Genomic DNA, 17310 nt, shown 5'->3' with positions numbered 1-17310 from the left:
GATCTCCTTGTGATCTTGAGTGCTTCGTCCTTCGTCCTTCGTATTCTGGTATGTATCCTGATCTACTGATGACCGGGCTCATGCTATCTTCAGTCCCCATGCGGCGTTTGATGGCCTGATGTAAAGTAGGTGACATACCTACTTCATACAATGTGCACGAAAGACATGACCAATGGAAGGGTGAAAGAAGTAAGTATTCTCGGCCTCGGGGGCCGCAGTCAGACATTTGCTGCGCTATCAAACTCCAAAGCTACGACGATGCTTGCTTCATTGCAACGCAAGTAATACCCAGCATGATTCCCAGTGTGCTGAACTGACTCTCTCCAGTACTCCAATCTGTCATATGATATACTGCAGACACTTTTCGACTTCAGGTCTCCTCTAACTCAGAACCTGAATCTCATTCTCCCCCTTGTCGCCATCCTTGTCTCCCTCGATCTTCAGCGTCCTCTTTTCCAGCTTATTGACCGGCTTGAACTGGTACCAACAACTCGGCGCCTCGAGAACATAGCGGTTCATGGCCTCGCGGAACCGCCGCTTATATTCCTTCGGGCTGGTGACCGTTGGCCGGTTCTTGCCACCGCGAGCGAACCCGCGGTCTTTGATCCAACTCTCCAGTTTCTTGTCCCACGTGTAGGTACGGATACAGTCGATGATGCCGACGACCAGTTCCTTGCGCGTTTCGTCGATGGCAAGCATCAGACTATAGTCCATGACGTTCTGACGCGCCAAGAATAAGGTATCATTATGCACAGACGACCGAAGAAGCTTCTTGCTGTGTTCCCGGGTGAAGAGAGGTGATTCGTAGATGAATTCCACCATGTTCTCATCCAGCAGGACTTCGTTTCTTTCGCCGGTTGCATTGATCTTGCGGTTGCGCATACTGCCCTTCAGATCGAAGATGCGGGTGGGAATCCGGTCGTAGAACAGGTTTTCCATGAGAACCAGAAACCAATTATACTCGAGCCCAGTGACTGGGTTCTTGATGATGATCTGGTAGAAGCCCAACATCTTGGCAATCACGGACGGTAGTTCGTGGAAGAAAGCCTCGGACATGATTTGGAAGTAGTTGGGCGCGAATTTGAGGAAGGACTGCGTCTCGATCGGTGACAGGGACTTCAGGACAAAGCGATCGTCCAGAGTCTTCAGGAAGATGGATTTCGTCTTGCCCCCTTTCGAATCCCACTTCAGGCATCTAGACAGGGATTCTACAATCCTGTCAGCCACGCCACATTTCCTCCGCACCGCGTCAAATTGTTCGGCGAAGAAGATCTTGCACAGCATCTTGGCAGGACCTTCTTGGAACTGATATTTGAGATGAGTTCCCGTCTTTCGCAGCAAAGAATGCATGACATCAGCCTGCAGGTCATCAGCATGACGATGTCCATTAAGATCTGTAGCAATATTGTCGCGTATAGGACGGTTCTGCATGTCATGCAGCATCGTCTTGTAATCTTGCGAGTCCAAGGCAAATGCAATGATAGAACTTGGCTCATCTTCGCGCACAATAATGTCACAGTCTGCAAAGATATGCTCCGATGCACCCAAGGGATACTCCAGGGGTGTCCAGCCGCTTGAGGAACGTTCTGCCCAGAAATTGGTCAACATCTTCATCAACGAGGTCCGTTCATGTTTGGGTAGCTCCTTCAGGTCTACATCGCCTTGAGACAACCGTAGGAGGTCCTCAGGGGAGTCTGGCAACTGAATATCTTCCGAAGCTTCGTCATTGTCGCTTCGATCCTCGTTCTCATTCTCAGAAGCAGCATGACTTGAGCCTTGAATGTCGGCCTCGTTCTCTGTGGTGTCCGCCGGTCTCTCTTCGAGCGGAGAAGCATGGTCTCCCTCTCGGCGAGCCTCCATCTCGGCCATTCCCTGAGCCATGTCCGGCGTCTTGCCGGCGTCTCCCGTCATGTCAAGATCGAGCCCGAAAACGTCGTCTGAATCACCCCTTTCGTCCACGGCTTCGTCGACATCCTTGTAGACCTCAACAATGGGCTTTGAAACGGCCAAGGGGTAAACGTGGGATTGTCTATTTCTGGCAGCACGGAGTCTTCGCTCTCTGATTCGTTCCCTTTCAAACTCGCGGCTGAGCTGTTCGAAGTGTTTGGCTAGATTTGATACCCGGGAATCCTTGCGGTTGTTGACTGCCCGAGGAATCAGAGAGTGGCCTTTGGAGAAGGTATTCTTCTTCAATTGGGAGATTCCTAGTCGTTCGGACAGCTTCTTCTCGGGTAGTTGGAGATTTGAATCAGTATTGCCCGGGGACAAGGAAGAGCTCTGTTTATTGTGGACTGCTGCAAACCCCTTCATTGCATTCACGGCCGAAAGCGTGCTCGAAGGAGTCTGTGCCGCAATCTGTCGGAGCGCCGCCGAGCCCGCGGGTTGAGAGTGGGCGCGTGCCAAAACTGGCGATGTGGTTCTACCATCATGACTACGCCGTGTGGCGCGAGGGGAGCTGAGCTCGAGAGCCACAACCTGGGGTAGGTCAATGGGGCGCGCGGCCGAGGTTAAGGCAGAATCTTCTGGTTGCCCTGAGGCTTCCGCTGTCGCAGTGGGAGAGAGGTCGTCTCGTGCAACACTGACGCTTTTGGCATCATCAATTTCCAAAGCTGCAGAGGATTGTACAAGATTTTCATCCTCCGGATGTGTTGGACGCTGACTTGGCAATGCTATTGCCAAATCAAGATGCTTGACATCCTCTACATTCCTAGGGCCGTCTAGGACAGATGGCAAATTCTGCACATCTGACTTCTTAATCTCAAAGAGTGCTGTCGGGCCTTGTTCTGGTGGCGGTGCGGACGAGTGCTCCTCCAAAACCGATTGAAGAACAGTCTGCGTCTGCTCACGCGAAAGATTTGTGCCCCTCTCAAGCTCGTGGATAGACGCTGGGGGAGATTCCTTTTCGTCCACCAACTCTTCCAAAGGCGGCGTAGTGGTGCCCTCATCAGTCGATACCAAAGATGTGACAGAGGCATCTCGTTCAAGAAAGATCTTCCGTAGTTGCAAAGCGGCCAGCCTGCGGATATCTCTCTCGGAAGGAAAGTAATTTCTCTCGAAGTCGGCGAATGCATTGTCCCACTCGGACACTTTTTCTTGGGTTGCGCGGAGGATGCCGTTGAGTGGTATTGTCTCCCAATATCGAGAATTGGTATAGCGCTCTTGAATTTGTTTGATCAAATTAGCATGTTCTTCGGTGGCTTTCTTTGTCAGTCGGTCGATCTCGGCTCGGCATGCATCGATTGTTTCGGGGAGAACGGCGTCCAGGTTGATATTCTTCAGGCGAAGTTTGACAGACACCATGAATCGGGTGATTCGGTGTTCCAACCGAGTATAGACCTCATTGCGGAACTTGAGGTCGTTGTCCACCTTCCACGTGATCCGCATTCTTGGAACGATGATTTCAAGGAGATCGATGGGATCGTAGTGCACACGAAGAGCGAAGTCCTTGTAGCCGAAATATCTCAGGTGATCCCTGTGGAGATCGTGAGGGCATATGCCTGCACGCGCATGCAAGTCCGCGCTCCAGAACGATAACTCGAGATACTTCCCAAATGAATATTTCCAGGTGCTTGAGGACATCGGCGTGACAGTGGTTTCAACACCACAGATCTTGCATTGACTCCACATGAGAATTACATCCTGGAAACCACGCATTTTGGCCGGGTAAGGCTGAAGGAAGACGGTGATTTGTGCCTCTCCGTGCACATACTGCCGATGATGTTCAAACATTCTCTTTTCACAAGCCTCCGACTGGCAGACCTCGTTGGCTCGATAACACAAATCCTCAACGTATTGTCCAAGTGTGCAATCTGCTTCAAACTCGGCCTCAGTCTCGTGCTCGTTGTAGAAGCTGAAAGCAAGTAGGTCTGGACCAGAGCAGGGGACAGATGTTTCGGTTGACACTAGACTGAAGAGCACGACTATATTCTGATGTGCATAAGGATCGAACAAGTTGCGATTCCCAGAGAGATAAGTTTCCCACTGCTTCTTCTGGGTCTCATAATTGTGAAAAGCCTTGTCATATTCGGCATCGTGAACTGCATGAATGATTTCGCGGACCTTCTTACTGGCGCCGGCAAGTGGGCGGTGGACCATTTCCGGCTGCACCAGAGTAAACTTAGCAATCTTTCCCTTGTCGTCCATTGCCTGTTCTGCAGACAGATCTTGATCTCGTAGTCTTTTGAGGTAGGCAACGCGCCTCTCCAGCTCCCGCGCACGCATGAGGAGGTATGGCTGGGCGAATTTGACGAAAGGCGATGCAGACAATATCCGGGTTTCGTGCTTGAGCACAAGGTCTTCATAAAACGTGGGCACGGGAATGTCGTCCGGAATGGGCACTGTGTCTGCACCGTCCGTCTCGACCGTAGGAACAGATTCTCCCTCCTTTTCCGAAGAGGCCACATCGGCGTTTGAGACAGAGGAGAGATCTCTCTCCTGTTCCTCAACTTTTGGAGCCACTCCATCCGTGTTCTTGGGAGCTGCTTCACTTTCAGGATCATTTGAGACGTTCTTGATCATGGGATTGGCCGGCGTTTTGCTGGCGTCTGAGGCTTTCTCCGTAGGAGCGCTCGGTATCAGAGCCCACTCATCCCTCATCAGACACGTCTCAAGCTTGAGGTTGTACACCACGTACACCATAAACTCGGTAACACGTTTGATCTTGGACAGCGTCTCACGATCTGAGCCCCTCAGCGCAATTGTGCAACCGAGCTGCGGAGGACAACCTGTGAGGTAGACGTATGTCTTCTTCCGACCGTCAGCCACAAAAGTCTTCACTTCAAAGGATTCACAACGGCCCAATGGATCTGGTTGCGAAGTCAATTTGTCCATCGAGTGGGCGATCCGAGCTTGTGTACAACGTGAGACCGCCTCCAGAACCGACGACTTCACATTGAAAATGGTCGTGATCTTGGCTTTGTCGAGGAGCTCCAGAGCAAGACCCGACACATTTCGCTGGGCCAAAAGCACATCTGGTTTCAGGGTAGCAATACGACCGACGAGATTCGCCAGGTACTCTTTTTCCTGCCTGATGACAGGGTCAAGACTCATAAAGTGTTGTTCATGCCTTGCGTACTCCAGTGGGAATGTGATGATCAAGATCTTCGGGCTCGAATGAGACCTGGCCATGCTTTTCAAGGCGACATTTTTCGTAAAGATCAGTCCCGAGATATATGCTGTATCTCCTGGCTTACCCCCTGGTATCTTCTTCAATTTGACGTAGTTGCGTATGTCAATATCGTCTCCACCCTGGACGTCGGGGTCGACATCGTCGGTAGCCTTGAGCAAGATGGGGATCAGGGCATCTTCCCAGCTTGACACCTTCAGGACATTGGCATCTTTCAGCAGCTGTTGGAGAAGCTTGTGAACGTGTTGGATGCTCGCACGATTGAGTTCCATAGGAGGAGCAGCTACACCACGCATTGATGCACTCCGAATCATTCGTGAACCACCTCGATGACCGCTCGAAGCATCTGGGGAGCCGTTTTGCACATCATCCTGGCCTCCGGGAATGATTATGTGCAACCGTTCTCTGGCTGCTCTAGGGGTTCCACGTTGATGAATACTGCTTGATACGCTCAGATTGCGCCTCCGGGAATTTCTGACCATGTCAATATTGCGGGAGCTGGTAACACTCGCGTCATCGGCGTCACGCCCTAAATTCAGGAACCCAGCGATACTGCGGTCACCAATGCGAGAACGGCCTTTCCGGACAGCGGCCAAGAGGCCTCCCAGGGTGGATTTGTCGCTGTCGTGCCCACTCCTCGACAATTTGTCCGGGCTGCTCAGGGCCTCGTTGAGCGATTGCTCGTCTTCGCTAGAAGGGTCATCCGACAGGTATTGCGCGAGATCGGGATCGATGATGCTGTCGTGATGAAAAGCAGAAGCTTTGCCCTCCTTCAGAGTCTCGTCAGCAGCACGGCGTTGGAACGGGGCTCGGTCCTCATGATAAGCCTTGAAATTCCGGATATGCTGATGTCGCGAATGATGCCGCTTATGGCCGTGGCCTATGGAATGGCTTGCCTTCAACGACCTTGACGAAGTGGGTCGAGCCAGGGGGCGGTCGGTGGTATCGAATTCCAGCACCGCGGAAGTCCTGTCGGCACCTTCGAAAGCTCGACGGACCGGGAAACTCATAGTTGGAGTCTTGGCCATCTGTTCCAACGACTGCGATGTGATGGATACATTATCATCTTCAAACCGAGCGAAAGAATTTCGGTGGGAGTAGGGCTCCGGGGTGTACGGACGATTGGCAGAGTCTGGTTGGACCGATTCCTCAACGGAATAGTCGGAAGAGTCATCATCGTGAGAGGTGATGATGGATTCACAAGGCTTGCAGACTCTGACTGCACCATTGGTGCCAAAGTAGCCTCCGTTGATGAGCACTGTACATTTGTTGTCAAAGATCTGGCCACACGTGCGACAGTGATGCTTCCGGCGGAATGTAGTGAATGGCTCTCCACAATGAAAACAATCCTTCGCATTTTCGTCTCTCATCCAGAACTCCTTGCTCAGGAGCTTGCTGCGTAGCTTGTTGACCGGCTGCCCCAGGGAGGAACGTGCTCCTACATTCTTGGTGCTGTCGTTGACAGGCGAGTCTCGATCAGTGCGGCTCGATGATGGGGCGAGGGTCGAGTCTGATGAGGACGTCCGAGAAACTCGAAAGCCTGGCAGTTTTGATTGGCTTATCTTCGGAGCAGCCTTAACAGGAGGCCTTTGATCGAGCGTTTTCAAGAGAGGAGACTTCAGCCCGGACGCTTCTGAGCCTTTGCCATGGGAAACAGAGGTGACGGTCGATATGTTCGATACGCTATGATGATGCGTCTGGTACGGCAGAATGTCTTGTCTATTAGAAACCACTCTCGTCAGAGGCCTTTCGTCTTGCAGGGTACCCAACGCTTGAGCTGGCAAAGTATCGATGTGGCTGAACTGGCTCTGCACTGAAGTGGATGATAAGCCGCGTTCATGAGAAGGCGCAAGCGCGCGGGAACTTGGCTGCTGGCTGGCTGTAGACTGAGGGGAAGTGACGAGGTGTCCTCCTCGGTCAGCGAGAGAAGTTTCGTTGCTTGGTCTGGACAGGGCTCTTCGCAAACTCTCGCTGTCACCAGAGGACGCCAAACTCCTATCTTGTGCTGCGTGGGAATCTAGTTCAAACCCTGAGCCCGTCCTAGAGTGAGTTGCGGAGCTAAGTGCATGTATATTGACAGAGGTGACAGAGGGATCGGCCAGCAGTGATGAAGGGTGAGGTGGTCCCGTTGGTGACTTCAGCGCAGGCGTTGACGGTACCGAAACTTTGCCCACGCTTGTGGCTTTGGAAGACAGCCTTGAGGAATGCAAGGTGCCATCGTTCACGGCAGGAGTATCGTGAGGATGTAGTCGCGGGGACTGGGCCTTGGAAGTGAGGGCCGAACCGGACTTAGAACTGGCACGATCATCAACGTGGGAGATCGTGGCATGTCCTTCGTATTGTTCTTCAATATCCTTCGTGTTTCCAACGGTTGCAATCAGTTTGTTATATAACCCCGATATTCCACCTTGTATCTCTTCCGCCAAAGTCTTATTCTCCGTGCTCTGGTTCGAGGCCGGCGGATCGGTATACTCATTGAAGACAGTCAAGTTGTTAGACTGCGATGCTGCATTATGAATGGTATCCAGCGCTTCGCTGAGGGCGTCTTGATCTAGTTCCTGCGCCAAAGAAGACTTCGAATCCCGGCGCGGTCGTCGACCGAGTGGAAGGAAGATGGAGGATGCGGAAGGACTCGGACCTTCCTGGTTCGTGGAGGGCATGGCGATGGAGGCTGGCGGCCCTGTTGGCCATGGAAGAACCGGGATGATATTCACATGGTTTCATGCTGTTGAACTGTTTCTGGGAGTAGTATGTAGTGAATAGGGTGTCGATGTCAGTGTGTCACTATTTGGGGAATTGAAAGGCGCGGAGCCATTGACAGTTGTCGTTGACAGAAGTCATCATAGTAACATAAATGCCATGGTAGGCAGTAATGTGCACAGTGTTGTCCTGCTTCCGCCCTCCACGGCAATCCACTCCCTTCCGGTCTCTGGCTAAACAGCGGAACTCCACTCCAGCGGACGTCATTCTTGGCAGTCGCGTCGACGCGACCGTGACTTTTAGGCGTGTCTAATCGTTCTCCACATCGCAATCAATGGCAGATCGGATCCTCGATCCCCAAAGTACCTGAAAACAGGCAGAGGAATTGTGTATCCGCGGCTGCGGTGCATGAGATCGCAGCTTGAACTTCCCGACAACAGGCAATGGTTCCTTCGGGCAACCTCTTCCAATCTCCCCATGACCTATGAGCACAAATGGAAAGCCACCAGTCGTGGTTGGCAGACTTCATCTCCTCCGGTGTAGATGAATGGCTTCGGCGCAGGAAGGACGGCCGGCCTGTGGGAGGATATCACTACAGATCCGACGAGACTAACCTTGCGATACGCGACGTAACAAAACCTAACAGGCTTGTCTGGCTTCTCAAGGTATCTATGCTGGCCTGAGTACATCGTGCGGTTGATAACATGTGCTAGCCTCCGTCAGCCTCGTGCCGGCCTGGGAAGGCACTGGAGAGCCCAGTTTCCGACGGCGAACACCATATTCAAGCAGTATTCCTACGTGACGCCTACACAGAAATCTCCCAGTTATACTCGAACTCGAAGTTAGACGCGCAAACTGCAGTGGTAATTCGTATCCACGACCCTGTCATTAATGTCACTATCCACTGCCATCCCCCAAAGGCTGAATTGCACGCCGAAACGATTGATATTCTGGATCTTGAAAGCGCGTTGCGTGAAAGACTTCCTGCAGGCTCGAAAGTTCTCGAACAGGAAGCGGTGAACAGGAAACTACTAGATTACGGCATGCTCAAGATGGATCAGGATGATAGGAGACCAAGAATGACAGGCAGCCCACAATCCATCAAATCGCAGACCGGATACAGTCCGAGTTACGAGAGCAACCGCACTGTTCAAGATGATATACCTGTGAGTCAACTGCAATTCTGCACCCAGGTGTATAGTGCGGCACCGCGAGATGGGCAGTATGCGACAACTGCCGCGGTGGCTAGCGACAACACCAACGCTGCTCTTTTGGCACTGTTGCAAGGTCACAAACAAGTCGAGAAGAACAATTCCCCATCGAACGGCACCGACCCTTCTGACCAAACTCTTGCTGCTGCGGCACCTTCACAGGCTTCGTCGGTGTTAGTGGAAAATCCTGAAGTACTGGTCCCAGTCGCATCCGAGCCTTCATCGCAAGCCAGGTTACCGGTCATATCTGCACCTCGACCAGGTCCTTCAACACGTCTGACAGAAGATGGAGGAGGAAAACATGATAATGAGCATGAAGTGACCGAAGATTACGGCGGTACACGAAAGACCCCTAGAAAGCCAAAACAATTGCCGGTGCCGCAACAATCCACTTCTCACACTCAAACTCGACGTCCTATATTTTTAACTGCCCCCGCTAAACCACTGCCGGCTTTCCAGCGGTGGCGTGAGAAACTACAAGGAGGACGATATATCCCAAGATACTTACAGATCATTCCCAAGGACCAGGAGCAATTGTTGACGTCCAGCGACAGCTGGCAGCCACCTCTTGTTGGCCGCCCCAGTAGACTGGGGCAGGTTCCTCTGCCGCTTTTGGAACGCATGACCCGTGCGGCTAAGAAGCCTGCTGAAGTCGATGTCTCCCGCGATGCTTCTCCCGGGTCAACTTCGGCAGAGGAGCGACCCACGGCCGACAAGGCTGCGAACAAGGATGGCCTATCTGAAAGTGAAGAAGAAAAAGAAGCAGAAGACCTCAGCCAAGTGTCATCAGAAGCGTGGCCTCCAAGCCCTCCTACCCAAGACCGTAGGATGCAATTGCCCCCGAACAGTCCTCCGCTGCTTCTCCACCCACCGAACCCAGCCTTGAATCATTCAAATCATTGCTCCCAGGAGGGGGACGTGATACAAACACTCCAGGAACCATTGTCGGGGTCTCCACCTAGAGCAGTACGTACGCAGAAAGACTCGCCGGATCTTGCGTTTGGGCCCGATGCTCAGGGTGGTGCTCTTGCCGAGGCTCCAGGGCTGGAAGTGGTAGATACAACCTCGCAGAGTCACCACGGACGACCGTCCACACGCCCAGCCACGAAAGTTGAGAAGGAGGAAATTGATGCAGAAGGAAATGCCGCTCATTCTGTCTTTTCGACAGACCCTGAACCAACCCACCGTCAGAAGGACGTGCAGGTTGAGCGAACACCCTATTTCGGAAAAGATACCAATCAGCAACAGTTCCGGCGTGGAATACTACCAAGCGGATCACAGGAAGCAACAGTGAGGGAGGCCCCACCGGTATGGTCAGGCTGTGTTCCTGCAACTATCCCCGAAACCGGACTGCCTGGTAAATCGATTCCAAGGGAAGTTATTGATACCATTGCTATGAGCCAGGAGCACATGCAGACGCCGAACACAACAATTGCCCGGGATGGAGGTGGTGAAACGGGCAGCGAGCAACAAGATGTTGCAGCAGGGCCAGGTCCGCCCACGAACGGTTACGGCGCGTTGCAATCGATGGGGGCGGATGCGGGCAGCGCACGACTGGAAGAACCAACATGCTCAGATGACCGCGTGAATGATTCAGAAGAGCCCTCGGTTCAAAACCATCCAGATCAGCTATTTGGAAACATACTACCACATGACAGCACTTCTATTCCGGCAGCCGGGGGCTCTGAAGGTCTCGGACCTACTGCGCATTCGAGGAGCTTGGACGTGCATCGACTCAATACGGGGTCCCCAAGATCTAGCCACCAAGCCACTCCCTCAGAGCCAGTACCCGACATCAGCTCACGAACGTTGGGCAACGAGATGCAGACTCGGACCACAAGGAAAAGAGCGAACGACCAAGACATGGGCGGCCCCAGCAAAAGATGGCAGACTGATAAGACAGTTTTGGATCACAGTGTATCGGACAAGGACTACTCGCAGCTGGTCCAGGGGCTCAGAGCATATCGTCGAGACACTTTGTCGCCGTTGAGCAAGCCGAGAGTCTCTACAGGCCCTGCGGCGACATCTTCGCCGAAGGACGTTGGAACTGCCGATATTGAGCCACATGAAATATCAAACTCCGTCAAAGAGCGCCATGTGACACCAATGTCGGCAGCGGCGTCACAAGCATCGCAAAAATCAGCATCAACGCCAATCACTCATGTGTCCACATATGATGACGAGAAGGCGGAGGAGAGATCTCGGCCCCACAGCCCTCGTCAATTGGAAGCTGTTCCTCGTGAACCAGAGATGCTCTTTGCCACTTTCAAGGCAGCCTACCCAGAGTACGAGGGAGGGATCAGGGACTTTGCCGGCTCATGCAGTGTACTCAGCAAAATATTGGCTTCTGGTCAAGTGCTCCATCCATCTCTCTTTGATGATGCCATCTTTCATCACTATCATAGTTACCGAAGATACCTGAGCGAGGAGGCACTTGATGTTGCGGTTCCGTTGGCCTTCTATGACTTCTACAACGACCGCATTGAAGAGCCTTCACATGCAAAAAGAATAGTGACCAGAAAAACTCTCCAGAATCCAGTCACAGGGGTGCGCGACAACTCTAGGGATTCGGCGACCAGCATCGCCCGAGAACGCCCGTCCATTCATTGGCCGGAGGCTGCTAATGTGGAATCGAGGGCTGATAATCGCACGCCTGCCCGCCGGGAAGATGGACCGTATACCGATGCACATAAGCCAGCCGATGCCATCGTGGAGAGATGGCGTCAGGATGCCTCGCAGGCGGCCTCCCCAGAGCTCGGAACTCCTGATGTCGACCGAAGGCTGTCCGACATCCCAGCTCTCGACATCTCAGGTGACGGCGACCACACTCCAGCATTGACGAGGAGTATGGGTCCTCCAACGACAAAGAAGAAAAGAAGTCTCCCATGGGACCCGGAAGTCATGAGTTCAAGGGCACCTGCTAGACGCACCACTTCGTTGCCGTTGGCTCCTAAGAATCCGAAGAGGCCCAGACCATCAGCAAGTCCTTTTGTGAAGCCAGCCGGACCTCTCTCGGTGCAAGCCCCAACATCGAACAGGGAGCTGACATCACCCGTCGTCCCTATGCCTCAAACATGGTGGACAGATCCGGACACGCCGTTTAAAAGGTTCGTCGAAAGTCATTCGAAGTTGGAGTCCAGAGGCACACGACAAGAGCTTCACAGGCAGAACGTGGGCCCTCAGGACCCCAACGTGGGAGGAATTGACGTCTTCTCTTGGAGACGGTGAAGTTGTATATATTATTATCTTGGCCACTCTTCTTCCGCCATGTTGTGCGGGCGGAGCTATCAATGGTGACTGGTGGTCGAGCTGCTTTGGCCCGTTCACTGGGCCACCTGATATCCCATAAGAGTTATACCCGCTGTATATTACGATGATATTGGTCTACGTCGAACTTCTTTTTGCACCAAGTAAATATGCCTCGACCTCAACGAGCACACCATCGTAGTGTGCCGCGGCAGGTGAACCCATGATGAAAGTCGACCTGCATCTGAGAATTCCATCCGGCGACCATCACATGCCGGTGGTATGGTCGGAGAAGGTCGACATTGGTTCGCAGAGACCATGCATAGGCGGTGACCATGTCTGACAAGGCGCGAATGGTAGTGTGGGAATCACGTTGCCTACGCGACACCAACACCGACAAGAAGGTGCTGCAGACTCCACCAGGAGGTCAGGACCAGCCCTTCCATGTGGAAAGCCGTCACCACAGGTGAATCCAAGCTCCTTCGTCGGGAACAGATGTCTGCTCTGTACGAGACAACAGCCGGGACTGAGTCAAGTGGACGTCATGAACTGGTCCAGGTCGCGATTCAACTGGAAGCTCGATTCTATGGTATTTGTCCATGTCTCAACCTAGCTAGGGATTCCAATGTCAATGCCAGTGCCAATGCCGCGACTGGTCCCAATCCCAGTTCCAGTTCCAGTTCCAGTTCCAGTCAGTTTGGTCTCTGCCAGATTGTCGGACTGTTCGAGAAGTTAGATGGACAGCACATGGCCAGAGCGATATGCAATTCGCTCCATCCCACAGTAATACTGATGAGAGTGGGAGGTGGGAGGTAGTTGTGGTAAGGCTGAGATGGGGAGATGATAGACGCGGTAGAATGAGTCCTGGAGCCTTGCTCGCAAGTTGAAAGCCTAAGAATGGTCAAGAATAGTGGAGACGACGAGGTCGACCGTGCCAGTCTCAACTTGAAATGATCGACTCTCTTTCAAAGTGCGTATTCCTGATTAGACACGTGAAGTAATTTCCCCTTTCATGTCGATCCCTCGGAACGAAATACCAGTAGGTCTGCGTTGATGATGGAGACTTGAGGCAGGGTCACTAGGGCAGAGACCACCCTTCTTGGCTGCTGGCAGGTTGGAGCATTCTTTGGCCGTGAAGCCGGCGAATGAAACAATCTCATACACGTGGAAGCACGGGGATTTGCTCGCTACGTCGACCGTAGCTTGCGCAATCGTTCGCTTCTGCGTTGTGGTGTGGCAGGAGTATTCGACGCAGATACTGGCGGCGGATTACCCAAAGAGGCTTCTGTCATCACCTTGGGTCGGCGAAGCCCAGACCTCTTTTTGGCGGTGGGTTTCGAGACCTTTGATGAATGTACTGGTCCAAGAGACACGCTTGGGATAGGTTGAGATGCGGCGTCTTCAATGTTCGCAGCTTGTTGATCCAGAGACGTGTCCATCAAGTTGAAGACTTGTGGCTGTGGCTGGTCCGGGCCTACTGAAGGAGGGGTATTCAAGACTTGTCTTGGAGGGGTTGCTTCAGGGCTCTGAGTCACAAACGTGTACATTTCAGCAGGAGAACGGCCGGTGTCTTCCTCCAGGAGTTCCTCCCAGGGGTGTTCATGCTTCCAGGTCATTCCAGGCATGATCCCCCATCTTTTGTCCCAAATGTGCCGTTTCACCCAGATGTCCCTCACATTCTGATAGGCTGTGGTATTGATGTCCACGGGCATTGGGTTGCTGGCATCTCCTCGGTGGATTCGATCTCTTTCTTGTGACACTTGGTAGATGAATTGGAAGAAGGGTCGTGATGCCTGCCGTTGGCGCTCTCGTGTTGCTCGTCGCTCCATGTCTTGTTGTTTCTCTTGATCACTTTTGACCTGTCTCCGTTTTGGGTTGGGCTTACTCGGTCCAAAAGAGAAAATGGCAGCTGGAGATGCCTCGTCGGTGTCCACATCCGTGTCGGGCTCCGGCGACCTTTCATGCTTCCATATTCCGTCGGACGCTGTCCCATCCCACGGCCAGATGCCTTGCTCGTCCCATCTCTTTTTCACGTTCTCGCTTGTCAGTCTGTCCAAGTTTGTTTCAACAGGTAAGACATGTGTTCCGTTTTCATGTTCTTCCAGGATGCGTCTTCTCTCCACTATTTCCTGATACTCCAGTTGATCGTAAGGACGGGATTGCATCTGCGCTCGTCTCACCTCCCACTCTCGCTCCACCAGGCGGCGTTGCTCTTCCCCGCCTGGCTGGTCAGGACTGTGAGTTAAGGTTGAGTTGTGCGATTGATTAGACCTGTATAATGGCGGAGAGTGGCTGAACCGCCGTCTCACGCGGTCGAGGAGTCATTGGTCTTTGGCTAGTGCTGTCAGGGCTCTTTCAACCCTCATGAGCCCGTCCCCTCGAATGTCGGTGGCCATTTCTCCCAGAAGGCTAGGCGATGCGAAAAGGGAGGACAGTGAACGAAGCGATGAGAGGAAAATGCGGGTGGATGGTTGATGGACCGAGACCTGGGGAAAGCGGGATGGCCCATGTTATAGACACTGCCAGGTGTTGACTACTACTAGTACTAATACCAGTAGTACTGCAGTGGCAGTGCAGTTGGTAGTTACCAGCCAGGTATGTAGGTATCCAGGTATGTAGGTATGTAAGTAGGTAGGTATGGAGGATGAGACGCCCAGCCTGGGCGAATCGCGGGAACTTGAAACTCCTGCCAATGGTAGAAATCGCAACTGGATGAAATTGGAATGCGTTGCCAGGCGCAGGCGCAGGCGCAGGCAGAAGCAGTACTGAATCAACTGAATCAACTGATTCATATCCTGAATCATATCACCAGATCGACCTTGGCCTGGACACAGAGACGACGAAATGATGTGATACTCCAGCTCCAAAGGAAAAGGATGATACTGACACCCTTGACGCTGATGGTTCCAAGTCATGTCGCCCAAATGGTCGCTGTGCTGGTGCTCTTGTTGGATAAAGGGTAGTCGAATTCCGCGTTGCATTCCTCGCCGTCCATGCCAGCCGTCCAGACTCTTGCCCGGTCCAAAGCTCTTGAGATGCCTCGCTCTCAACCTCACCCTCTCGCTTTATTTTCCCTCGAGCCTGTCAATGACCGGGCCCGGGAGGTCATTGCTCATCCGATCAACCAGGACTTTGTCTCCGTACTCAAAAACGGCAGCCTTGCTCTCGACATTGGCCACATCCGCTCCAAGTCGGGACCCACGACTCTAACGACGCTGGGATGTGGCGACGCGGACATCTTTGTGCCAAACGGCAGCATCTCCAAAATTCAGTGTTCCTTTGAACTAGATCTCGATAATAAGGTTGTCATGCTCTATGACCGGTCACACAGCCAATCAACTCAAGTCTCCGGTGAGAATGCCACCCCGTTCGAGCAAGGACGTGTCCGCAAAATTGTTGTGCGAGAGGGGCTGAACACGCGGCTTGGAATGGGCGGCGAGCGGCGCAATCTTGTCCAATTCAAGTTCAACTGGCATCCTGGGGCTGGGATGGACAAGGTCAATGACCTAGTGAGAACTTCACTGGCTTACGAAGAAGATCCCCGATTCGCTCGGACAATCGACGAGGCGGACACGGTCTTGCCCACTAGGCGGGAGACTAGGCTTCACACGCCAGGGATCCGGCGATTCGCGGTGAGATACGTGAAGGTGGATTTTCTTGGAACCGGACAATTTGGCGAAGTGCACAAATCAATCGATGTCGATTCGGGCAGGCTCATGGCCGTGAAGATATTGAAGCCACCTGCGAACGCCCAAAAACAACAGCTCGAACACTGGGACCAATCGGTGCATTCTGCGCTGAAGCGAGAAGTCGCAAACCTCGCCAATATAAGCCATGTGAGTGAGACTCCAAAGGCCGTACACGTGAACTGAACTAACCGATGGCAGCCGCACATTGTCGGCTACATTGTATCACAAGGCTGGGATGGGCCCGTGTTGGAGATCTTCATGACCCTCAACGAAGACACCTTGGAGTCGTTAATCGAGAGCGGAGCCCGCGGACGTGTCGCCGAATCTGCTTTCCATCAGATGCTCAAGCGCTGGATTGTCTGGCTCTGAATGGTATTGTGCATCACGATGTCAAGCCAGACAACATCCTGTACACCACGAAACAGAACCACCAACACCATTTCCATTTCCAGCTGGGAGACTTCGGTCTGTCCAACCGTACTACGGTCGCTCACTCCTGTGCGGGCAGCCCACTTTATATGGCGCCCGAGATGTTCCAGAAAGTCATGCAAACCGACAAGGTAGATGTTTGGGCTCTCTTTGTCACCATGCTCTGGACGCTTGACCTCGGCGAATTTCGCCAGAATTCGAAAAGCTTGAAGTCTCCCGGTGAGGCTCATGTGATGATCCTATCAATGGCCTCGAACGAGGACGCTGTGTCAAAGATTCGGGAAATGGCATGCTTGAGCCCAGCCCAGCGTGCTTCTGCAGCTCAAATGCTTTGATGAAGCAGGTCTCAGCACTCCAAGGAGCCAGATTCCAGCCCTAAACACCGTTCCCACAATCAACTCCGTCAAAGCTCTACCTGGCGACGTTCCCTCCCAGGCAACTAGGGCTCTGCGTCAGAAGCCACATGATTGTCAAAAGACCGGGAATCCACCCTTGGCGACCGGCCGGTATGGATTCGAGAGCACTCGCCGCCCTTAACCAGGACAAATCTCAGAACAGCGATTCCTTCCCTCGACCAAGAAGCGTCCGGCGCCAGCCATCACTCCTCCACCCGTGGGCGACCTTCGGATTCCCGGTTCTTTTCCAGGTCATCATTACAAAGCAACCGGAGAGCGTAACTAGCTTGAAGAAATGGTTCATGCCACATGAACAGACCGTCAACAAAAAAGACCCCCCCGAAGTTTTGCATTTGTGTTGCTGTGCAGGGAGTATCGGATAGGTGTTTGGGCAGCGGTCTCGCAGCGGATTGCACCAGGCTAGCTGATTGGGGCAATCTCATTGGGAAAAGCGAAGCAGCATCTTTTGGAGTTATACCGGTTGGCAAATCCAGTGATAAGCCAGTGGTTTTGGT

General features: G+C 52.9%; 5 protein-coding genes across 5 annotated transcripts; 3 read left to right on the top strand and 2 right to left on the bottom strand.

Moving 5' to 3' along the window:
• Positions 1-381: 381 nt before the first annotated feature.
• On the bottom strand, positions 382-7785 carry A1O1_01470 (1-phosphatidylinositol-3-phosphate 5-kinase; the record flags this gene model as incomplete). The annotated part of the gene is made up of 1 exon (XM_007722383.1): positions 382-7785. The coding sequence occupies one exon, from the start codon at positions 7783-7785 to the stop codon at positions 382-384; it is 7404 nt and encodes a 2467-aa protein (XP_007720573.1).
• A 1092-nt stretch (positions 7786-8877) lies between these two features.
• On the top strand, positions 8878-12264 carry A1O1_01469 (uncharacterized protein; the record flags this gene model as incomplete). The annotated part of the gene is made up of 1 exon (XM_007722382.1): positions 8878-12264. The coding sequence occupies one exon, from the start codon at positions 8878-8880 to the stop codon at positions 12262-12264; it is 3387 nt and encodes a 1128-aa protein (XP_007720572.1).
• Positions 12265-13469: 1205 nt separating this feature from the next.
• Positions 13470-14447, bottom strand: A1O1_01468 (uncharacterized protein; the record flags this gene model as incomplete). Its single annotated transcript, XM_007722381.1, has 1 exon — positions 13470-14447. One exon carries the CDS (start codon positions 14445-14447, stop codon positions 13470-13472), a length of 978 nt encoding a protein of 325 aa, XP_007720571.1.
• An 828-nt stretch (positions 14448-15275) lies between these two features.
• Positions 15276-16340, top strand: A1O1_01467 (uncharacterized protein; the record flags this gene model as incomplete). The annotated part of the gene is made up of 2 exons (XM_007722380.1): positions 15276-16118; positions 16170-16340. The coding sequence occupies 2 exons, from the start codon at positions 15276-15278 to the stop codon at positions 16338-16340; spliced, it is 1014 nt and encodes a 337-aa protein (XP_007720570.1).
• Positions 16341-16501: 161 nt separating this feature from the next.
• On the top strand, positions 16502-16735 carry A1O1_01466 (uncharacterized protein; the record flags this gene model as incomplete). The annotated part of the gene is made up of 1 exon (XM_007722379.1): positions 16502-16735. One exon carries the CDS (start codon positions 16502-16504, stop codon positions 16733-16735), a length of 234 nt encoding a protein of 77 aa, XP_007720569.1.
• Between the last annotated feature and the right edge of the window lie 575 nt (positions 16736-17310).

This window comes from Capronia coronata (genome assembly GCF_000585585.1).
Source record: "Capronia coronata CBS 617.96 chromosome Unknown acBCG-supercont1.1, whole genome shotgun sequence".
Classification (NCBI taxonomy): Eukaryota; Fungi; Ascomycota; class Eurotiomycetes; order Chaetothyriales; family Herpotrichiellaceae; genus Capronia; species Capronia coronata.
The sequence above is the reverse complement of the archived record's forward strand: the minus strand, read 5'-3'. Positions and strand labels throughout refer to the sequence as shown.